Raw genomic sequence first — 10,310 nt, 5'->3', positions numbered from 1 at the left:
CTGGTCTAGCCAGACTTGCAAGGTAAAATTCGTGTCATGATAGTGGGAGCGGGGAGGAAGGAATTAGCATCTGATTGATCCAAGACTTGATTAAGCATAAAATAGCTAACCGCTAGTGGATTTTTCTTCAAACCAATTTGAGCTCTGTATATATGGCTCACTCATCCTTCATAAAGCACCTTTAGATAGAAATTATTGTTGTCTCCACTTTAAAAAGACTGATACTCAGAGTCACTTGTCTAAGGTTACACAGGTAATAAATGATGGAGCCACAATTTAAGACCAGGCAGCCTTGCTCTACAGATGTTTCATTCCAAATCCTGATCTCTCTTAACCACCATTATATATTGCTTCTCAGATACAATTAGAAGTAAAATTGAGTCCAGATTTTTAAAACTACATATAAAACAAATATTCAATTAATATATGTGTAAAAGGATAAATAAAGATAACATCCATGAATCTCCTAAGTGTAGCAAAATTTACAAATTTGTATCGTTCCCTTCAAAGACTAATACTTTTGGAGGATAGGGATATATATGTTGGTACATATATATGGCTTCAAAAATTTGTGGGGAAATGAAATCTTAAAATAATATAATTTTTCCATGAACTGTTTGAAGCCCCTTTGTATATAAAAAGCATTTATCATTTCAACCATTTTTATTTAACTAATAAATGTTAGTTTCATGATAAAATGTTAAAATCGCATCTTTAGTGTGTGATAAATAAGGCCTTGTGCCTATTCGTGCTCTGCAACGTCTTGTGTTGCTTGAAATTAAGGTTAGGGTTTCCCTTTGCCTCTGCTCGTTTAGTATTGAAAGAAGGCAGTTTGTCACCTGTCAACATGTATGATTTCCTCTTCCATACATTGATAAGACAAGTAGATCAATATGAGCATTTTTGACTAGGACAGTGCTCATTAAATAGCTTTCTCTATGAGCGTAATTTGAAATCCCACCACATTAGGCTAGGAGCTGAGGTACAGTTTCTTAAAACAATAAACAATTAAATATGACAATTTTGCTCTGTATTTTTTAGAGTCCTTGGGCTAGTAGAGAAGTATGAGATTTAAACACCCTACTAGGGCTACCTGTTACCTTCTGAAGCTTTCCAGTCTGAAAATAGGTCTATTATGCCCTAATGCTAATGCTGTCATTTACGTTAAGAAGTCCTTGCGGGGCAGGGCTGGGGTGTGGGTGGGTAAACTGTGTGCTTTCTGTTAACTGAAAGGAAAGTAGCTCCAATTCACCAAAAGGTGCCTCCGAAGAATCTAGCAATCTACTTCCAAAACCCAACGATCGAAAACTCTGTGTGCACAGTGTCACTCTGACCAAAGGGAGTGGCCATCAGCTGGATTTGCCTCGATGACAACTGGTTATTGGCATTCCGGAGCATATAGATTTTAACTCTGGAAAAATTTGGATTTTCCAGCTTGAATAACATCCATGCTTTTAATAGCAGTACTTATGTCACCGCGAGTGTGGGTTTTATTTCCCAGGGGTAATAAAACCAAGCCACTTCCGCAACAAAATATATAATGCAATGTGGCTAATAAGGTGTATGTATCCTTGTGGTCACCCTGAGATTTTAGCTATGGCCTGTAGATGGAGGTAGATGGACACCCACTGCTGTTGAGCCAATACCAGTTTATAATAACCCTAAAGGGCAGAATAAAACTACCCCATACAGTTTCCAAGTTTCTAAACCTTTACAGAAATCGATGGTCACATCTTTCACCTGGAAAGTGGCTGGTGGGTTTGAACTGCAAACCTTACAGTTAGAAACTGAGCATTTGAACCATCATAGCACCAGATTTCTATTTAAAAGGTTAACATGAAAGTCAACCCCATAATCTTCCTATGCCATATACAACTCCATAGGATGTCCCTATGGAAGAAATGATCAAATGCACTCTGTTTTATATTTTTTTAATTTGGAGATCATAACAGGTATCGGGTTCATGCTAGTAGAGAAATCCAGATCTGACTGGAATCAAAATGACAAAATGGAAACAGCAGCGTTTGAGACACAGACCTGAGTTCTACTCTTGATTCCCCCAGTTATCAGACAGAGCTCCGTGTAAACTGGTACTTTGGAATTCTTTTAAAATTGCATTAAAAAACACATTTGGTTGCTATTTAAAGATGGAGGAGAAGGACCGTGAGGACTGAAACTCAGCCTCTCTTCCATAAAAATTACCATTGCCATAATTGTCTCCACTATTTATTTGCTGATGGGCTTGGGGGTGGGGACTTTCCATGGAAAAACTGAATTAAAGGGTAATGGATTTTCCCATGAACATTTTGGACTACATCTCCCCCCACTTGTATTTCATAATTTATCTTCTCTTCCAACCCCACACATTCCGCCACCTCCCCAGTGCATGGAAACATGCCCACTATGTGATAGACACTCCGTTTTCATTCAAGCTTATTCTGAACACATTGGATGATACTTACTTTCAGAAACAATAATATCCCTAATGTATTGACACTGTTTTTCAATATACAACAAACTCTGAAAACTGAAGTGCAAAAGAAATGAATATAGATAGGCAGAGCCTATGAGTGTTTGTATTGGTCTACGTGCATGTCTATCTGTATTTGAATGAGTTACGGTTGGAATAACTACCAAGGAAGTCTACAACTCCTTATATCCTGTTTGTCTAATAGATCCCTCTTTATGACCCAGTAACTCTCAAACTCACTGCCATTCAGTTGCCTCTGATTCCTAGCGGCCCTATAGGACAATGTAAAACTGTCCCTTAGGGTTTCCAAGATTGTAACTCTTTATAGGAATAGAAGGCCTCAGCCCTCTTCTGAGTAGCAGCCGGTAGTTTCAAACACGCCAAGCTTGTGGTGAGCAGCCCATTCCACCGCCAAGGCTGAGGACATAACATGTCGAAAAAGAAGAAAGTTTATAAAAGCTTCCTCAGAGTCGAAAGCAGCCTACCACATGATAAAAAACAACACAAGCTTTGGACCCCCAATGATTTCACCTCTTATGTCTGTTCCTCTGCTAACTAACTCTAGGAACGTTATTTAACCACAGTTAATATGTATATTTCAGGCGCTTAATGGGTATATTTTAGTATCTTGGAGATTAAATAAAATTGTGCTTGTAAGGCATCTGGCTCGTGGTGGCACGTAATAAGTGTGGGGGGTGTTTTATGTTGTTAGAAAGGAAAAATAAGAGCTACTTCTCCACAGTCGAAGCAAAGTTCACTAGAGGTAAAATCCAGACAACCTAACTAAGTTACATCATGGAAGAGAAAATCATTTACAATTACTTAAATGCTCTAGCACAGCTAGTCCACATTTTCTGGAGGGAAGCAGGAGGAGGGAAGGAGGTATTTCAATCTGTCTTTCCCACTGTGGCACCCATGAGAGATGATAGTCACTGTGTTGCTCATTCCCGGGTGCAATTTCTGGCAGTAGAAATCACTCCATCAGTACTTACCCACTCATGACAAGCGATCATGCTATCAAGTATGGGGTTATTGTTGGGATAAACCGAACCTGTGTTCGTGTAATTCAAAAATAAATAATTGCAGATGTATTCTTTAAACTAACGGAAATTGCAAATGGATTGGCAGACACCTCACAGCTAATCTAACTCAGTTTGATCCTATCGTTTCATAAATGAGCAGACTCCAGGCCTGGGGGATTAAAGGACCAGCTCAAAGTCAAACACGTAACTTGTGGAAAAGCAAGCGCCAAAATCAGAGTTATTTCTACACAAATTGTAGCAGAATCTTAATGCTATGAATGGTTTAATATTCCTTGATGTTTGTCAAACTATCATATCTCCATTGATGAAATTTAAGGATTCTATTATTTCTGTTCTTTTTGATGTGTCAAAAGTCCTTCTACTTCCTCGAATAGTAGTGATTTGGAACATTTGTCTTTTGTGTGTTGAACAAAACATTTAGTTTTGTTCAACACACATTTTGTGTCAACCATGTTCTAGGTCCGGGAACACAGGAGTGAACAAAACACAATCCCTGCTTTCATCCATTGGGACATATGGACATTAATTAAATTATATCCCAAAGTTAACTTTTTATGGTATTAAAGTATAAAGTACAGTACTTTAGATTTTAACACACTAGGGAAGGAAAATAGAATGAGAGAGAGGTCGTAGTTGTAAAATGTTGGGGGAGGGGTTGAATTAAGGAGTTGATGTCTTTTCATTCATTTCTATTGAATAAAGAAAGACAGATATAGAAAGGGATGCCCAATCATGCCAAGGAAATATCCTTCAGCTGGGTCTTCTCCCTATGGAGCCTCCATTTTAATTACGCAACTTCCCACGTGACCAGCAGGAACACCTGCCTGGCGATGTGGAGCGGTGTAGAAGGAAATCACGTCCTAGTTAAATCCCATGGAAATTGGAGTAGGGCCAGTTTAGGCTGACGTTTAAAATGTTTTCCCCAATTTGTTAACCTTAAACTTTTTAAAACGTTTACTATTACATTTAGAATGTTTCTAATTATTTGTATTCAACTTACTCCAAGTAGCCCTGGTGATGCAGCACTTGAGTGCTTGGCTGCTAACCGAAAAGTTAAGGGTCCCAACTCCAAATGAGAAAGATGTGACAGTCTACTTGCATGAGTATTACAGCCTTGAGAGCTTGATGGGGCAACTTCACGGTGTGGTAAATGAGTTACTGTGTTCACTAGGAGCCGCAGTAGACTCAATAGCATTAGGTTTAGTGTAGCCTGATTCTAAGTCTAGAATACTGTACTAATTAGGTTGCTAATTGTATATTTTATTCTGATTTCCTCCGTATGGTTATTGTACTGTGAATTTTGGACTAAACGAAAACACACTATGAATATTCATATAGCAATTTTCAAGCTGAGTATTCTATTTTAGAGGTTTGAAAAGGAGGCTCCAAGACTTCTTCACTCTTCTTGAACATTGTTCGATGATTGGCTATCATTCAAAATATTGTACAAGGGTAAGTCAAAAGTATTGCTACAATCAAAACTTTTCTATAAAAAACATCAAAATGTGAAGATTTATCAACGTATCCTCTTTCTGGTTGTATGCACATCTGAAATTGGTATTTCCACCTCTCTAGCTCTTTCTGAAGAATTTTGTACTCTTTGATCGGCAACACGTCTGAACAGCAGTTTGGTATCTCAAGACTCAAATCCTATTCCTTTTCAATGTTCTTTGAGTCTGGGGAACAAAATGAAATCTGGCGGGGGAAGATCAAAGCTTTAGGGAAGATAGGCTAAAGGGTTTTTTGTTGTTGTTTTTGAGGAAATGTACTTGGGGATCCTTTGCTACCCTCGAGAAAAGAGGAGGTGCATTACTCATACACTCCTACAATTTTCCTGTGCTCTTAGAGAAAGTCTACCTTTGGACTTCCTAAACAACAGTCCCATGGCCTCTGAGTTGGCCTCTCTGCCTTGAATGTAACTAGCCCAACATACTCCCTGAGAAGGCACTAGCTTTTTTAGCTCGTGGTTTCTGGATTATATTGGTAAATGCAAGATTCATGCCCGATCATGATTCATTCCATAAAATTGTCTTCCTCAGTTTTGATCTTACTTAAAAGACCGATGGGAAGATAGCTCTTTGAATGAGCTGGACTTTGTACAGCATTTTTGGAAGCTGTCAACCGCAAAGCTGGATGTGGCTCAAAATTGAAAATGTTGAACCATGTAAGATTCCAACTTCAATTGCTATTGCATTGATAGCAGTTCTGCAGGCTTCTGCCATCAGTGGTTGTGTGTTTTGTGTTTTACTTCAGCCACAGTTGCTCCATCTGTTGAGATTAATGGTCTTCCCTCTCATGGTCTCATCCCGGAGGTCTTCCCAACCTTCTTTGAAATGCTGTGAGAACTTTCGTTTTATTTGAGGCAGCATTCCCATACATTTATTCCAGGTGCTTCAATGATTTTGGGAAACGTGCACTTGAGAGTTTTATTAAAACTTTGATTAGCCGTAAGCCGGAAATCACTTTTTTCCACGACACAAAAGTTGTGTGTGTGTGTTTGTTTGTTTTTGTGGCACCCTAATGAGACTAAGGCAGAAGCATTCCTGAGAGAACTTGTCTGCAGTCATTCACTTAGAATGGTAACATGTTTCCCTATATCTTTTAAGTATAAAACTGTGCATGTATGAACTGAAACCCTAGTAGCAATACTTTTCTTAACTTACATATTTTCAATGTCAGATTAATTGTAAAACAAAACAAAAACCTGCTTTTGCAATAATATGACAATGTCACTTTGAACGATAGTGCTGTCCTTGTATGGGAGGGGAAAAAAAAGCTCACAGTGAACCTGCTCTGGACTGACCAGTGAAACTCGCAGAGCATAGGTGGTTAGTTGGTTAGTGCTGACAACTCTTTACAGGGTGAAAAGAATGTTACATTAGGAGGGGAAAATGTGGTTGATTCATTTGTTCAGTCTCTTTTCTTAATCATTCCAATAGTCCAGAGACTGAGACAGACATTTGACAAACTTAGAAAACATGTATCTAGAACAACTGCCCCTGTCTAATTAGATCTGGTGAACACTTACTTTCAATTGCCTTAATTTTATTTTCCCACGGAACACAAGCAGCTTTGAAGTTCTCGAAGTCACGGAGAAATTTCACCCATTTCTGAAAAAGAAGCCAAGTACAATAGTAAATCCCACCTTCTTGCTTTGCCAAGATGTTTACCTCCCACTCTCATTCCAAAGCATCACAAGGTTATGAGTTCTAAGACACCTCTAGCTTAGGAATTGCTTTCTGAAAAATAGAGAACCTGCAGATTTCATTTGCTTCCCTGTAGTCAAACCCACCCACAAGACCAATTTAAGTTTTAAAATATTCATTAACTGTCTGCATTATAGGAAATATGCTAACCAATGAGAAAGACTTCCCTATTCTGCCAGAGCACAAAAATGTCAGAGAATAATATAAACTCAATGCCTTTAAGCAATAACTCTTCTTCCTTCACCCATAGTAACCGTTGGCCAAGTTTTTAAAGTAATTTTGTTAATATGATATTCATATATCATACACTTCCATAATTAAATTGCTTTCTAAAGAGTTGTATGTACATCATCACAATCAGTTCTAATGTGCCTTCCCCCCTCCTGCCTTCACTGTTTTCTCCCCAAACCTCCTCATCCTCACCCCCAATGCATGCCCCCTCCAAGCCCCCAATAAACCATTGCATCAGTTATTGTCTCTGTGCATCCAGTCCTTCTGTGCTTCACTGAAAGACCCAACAGAAATAATAAAAAACAGGAATGAAACAGCAAGAAGAAAATAATAATAATATAAAGATAAAAATAAATAAATAATGAGAAAGAAAAGACCACCATCAATATATTAAAAGCCACGGAGGAAATTTCTGTCTTGGAACAAGCAAGACAGATTTGAGCCTAGAGAAAATTCAGGTTGGGTCAAGAGAGAGGTCAACTGACCGAGTATCACATTATACGATGGTTCAATCCACATAGTCAGGTTGACAATCATCTCTGTCTGATATAGCAAAACTGTTGGAGTCCCTTACCTGTAGCTAGAGGGGATCTGCCTGAGGCTTAATCTGACTAGATATTCTGCAGATGGGTTTTGGGTGTCCACTGCCCTCCATCGTCCTCTACAAATTGGGTGTTGACCATTTAAGCTCTGACACTTTTCCCTTCATCATCTTTGGATCACATGGGCTGGTGTGCTGCTTTGGTTGGACTTAGTTCATGCCTCATTTAGATGGCTACTTGTTTGACATGAGCCTTTAAGACCCCAGACTCTATTCCAATTGATAGCTGGGCACCATCTGCTTTCTTCAGCACACTTTGCTGTAGCACCTTAATCTTCAATGATCTCTTTATGAAGGTGAGTATCGAGCAGGGCCATGTCATTAGAACTAAATGTTTTTGGATTGGGGCCCAGAAGCCATCTGCTTGTCCATGGGTTATGAATGACTCTGGTTTATTTTGGTGGTCATATTATGACCAAAATAAAATCCAACAATAACAACAAAAAGCAGAAAACCAAAGAAACAAAACAGAGAAATATTATCAATCACCCCCGTGGGGTATAAGGCGATTGCATTGGGAACATCAATCATTATCCACTAGCATAGAATTTAAGATACTGTTGATATGAGGAGTTTATTCAATAGATAGTCCAATTGTGAGCTGTAATTCATGAGTTGTTGCTTTCTACAGATTAATTTTTTGATGGATTGAGCTCTGTTTACACTGAGCACAGGGGTTGGTGCTACAGGAAGACTTCCTGTGTCATTTCTTACGAGGGCAGATACTTGCCTATCAGATTAAAACCTGTTGTGTTAATTCAAGAGGAGCATTGACCTACTAAATATATGATGGTTCTGTGTCCCCTTTCATTGGACACCCACTAAACCAGGGGTCCCACCCAAGGTCCAATGACCACCATTTCCACAGTCATGGTGTGACCATCCTTTGCTTCCTCTCCCATCATAGGATTTCAATCCAAAGCCCAAGGGTACATATAATTGTGAGACAGAGCCCCGTTTGTTCAGTTGGGCTTCTATATTTAGTCCTTCTGGTGTGGCCCTTGGGGGACGCTAATTTTTCTATAAGGCCAGTGTCTAAGAGCATCATAGTTCTTCATGGAAGGTTAGGTATTTGTAATGTCTACCCACAAACATAAAACTGGGCTTATGATCTCCTTAAGTTTCTGTATTAGTCTAGGTACTTTAGAGAAACAAATCCGCAGCAACTCATATATAAGAGAGTTTTATGTAAAAAAAAGTGTGCATCACGAAAACATCCCAACCCAATGCTGCCCAAGCCCACAAGTCCAACATTAACCCATTAACCCAACACCAGTCCACAAAGTCCTCCACCTCACAAAACAGAGGTAATGATGCCGACTGCAGGAGGAAAGCTGAGTCAGTGAACGAATAAGCATCTCAGCACTAGCAGGGGTCTCCACACAGCTGCTCCAGCACCCAGGGCTGCATCTGGATAGGTCCTTGTGGCTTCTTCTTGGGGATGTCTTGTAGGAAGTCAATCTTGCAAGCTGAAGCAGGGAACTGCTAAGGCAGCTGCACCCTGGTGCAACCATCACAAAGCAAGAGACCTGAGAACTAGAAAGGCGAGGCTCACCACCCTTTTATCCCTCTGCTTTCAATTAGCCGCACATGTGATTATCAGCCAGGCTGGCACAATTAACTAACTCAGTTCCCTACAATAATTGTATAGCATCCCTTCCCTATGTGAAGTTGCTCCTCCCATGTACCAGGCACACCCTCCAACAGAAATATCAGCGCCTCCTCTGAAACGTAGAGGCTCCCCTTCCCTGGTCCCAACTCGATGCTCCTGTAAGAGTCTCCTCTCATTCCTGTGGAGGGCCTGTTGATTCGCCACCGCCTTGTCTCGACGTTGCATAGCACCAGGTAGATGGTGTTCTTCCTCTTCCCCCTTCCTGAAGGAGTGACCCCAGTCCATGAGACGTCTTCTTCTTGTAGGTGATTCTTAGGAAGGGCACATAAGGTGAGGGTGATGACTCATGGTCACCGGCAGACTCGCTACCCTTCTCTTATGTTTGGTGGTGGAATAATTTGAAAAACAACATCAATAACGGTTGTACAACATGAAGAGTATAACCAATGGCACTGAATTATACACATAGAAGTTGTTGAATTGGAGAATGTGGCACGTATTTTTGCCACAACTATTTAAAATAGTTACATGAATAACAATGAGTACAAGGAAGAAGAAAATGTTCTAGAATCACCACCACTGACAGATTGTGTTGATGATTGTACACCTCTTCTTGATATGTTTGAATTATTGAATTGTATGAATGTGGCTCTAATGCCAATAAAACTGTTAAAAAAACAAAACAAAATAAAAGCCCTTTGGAGTTAAAGGGGGAGGGGGATGTCAGAGATCAAAATCGTCCTTAATAAAGTGATTGGTAGGTAGTATGTGGTTTATTAGTGTTCATTGGATAAATGAATTTATGAAACATAAATATGACATTATCCCTGACTAGTCTACTATGGTAGCCTGTGTATAAACAAGGATAGATATTCTGTGTGGTAAGTGACACCGAGCATTTCATTTAGCAGCCATAATAAGAGTTGAAAAGGAAATCATACATTGGTTTTATAGATCTCCCATTTTACTCCCTAGGGTTTGGTCTTTCATTGTCAAGAACAAATCCACTGCCATCGAGACGGTTCCCACTCGGAGCAATTCTATATAGGGTTTCTGATTGTGTAAGTCTTTAAGGGACCTGATCATCTCAGTTTTCTCCCATGTAGAGTGACTAAGGGGTTTGAACTGCTAATCTGTGGGTCCAATG

The 10,310-nt window shown here is 39.6% G+C and overlaps 1 protein-coding gene across 1 annotated transcript in view; it reads right to left on the bottom strand.

Annotated features, from left to right (window-relative positions):
• The window catches only part of TMC1 (transmembrane channel like 1), a 148,137-nt gene that overhangs the window by 79,927 nt on the left and 57,900 nt on the right, over window positions 1-10,310 (bottom strand). The window contains exon 4 of the mRNA XM_013007512.1: window positions 6,542-6,691. Within this exon, the coding sequence (XP_012862966.1) occupies window positions 6,542-6,691 (150 nt within the window). The remainder of the gene's footprint in view (window positions 1-6,541; window positions 6,692-10,310) is intronic.

Source organism: Echinops telfairi, unplaced genomic scaffold (assembly GCF_000313985.2).
Source record: "Echinops telfairi isolate 266 unplaced genomic scaffold, ASM31398v2 ScPeMD7_22;HRSCAF=79, whole genome shotgun sequence".
Lineage (NCBI taxonomy): Eukaryota > Metazoa > Chordata > Mammalia > Afrosoricida > Tenrecidae > Echinops > Echinops telfairi.
This window is presented reverse-complemented; position numbering and strand designations above follow the sequence as displayed.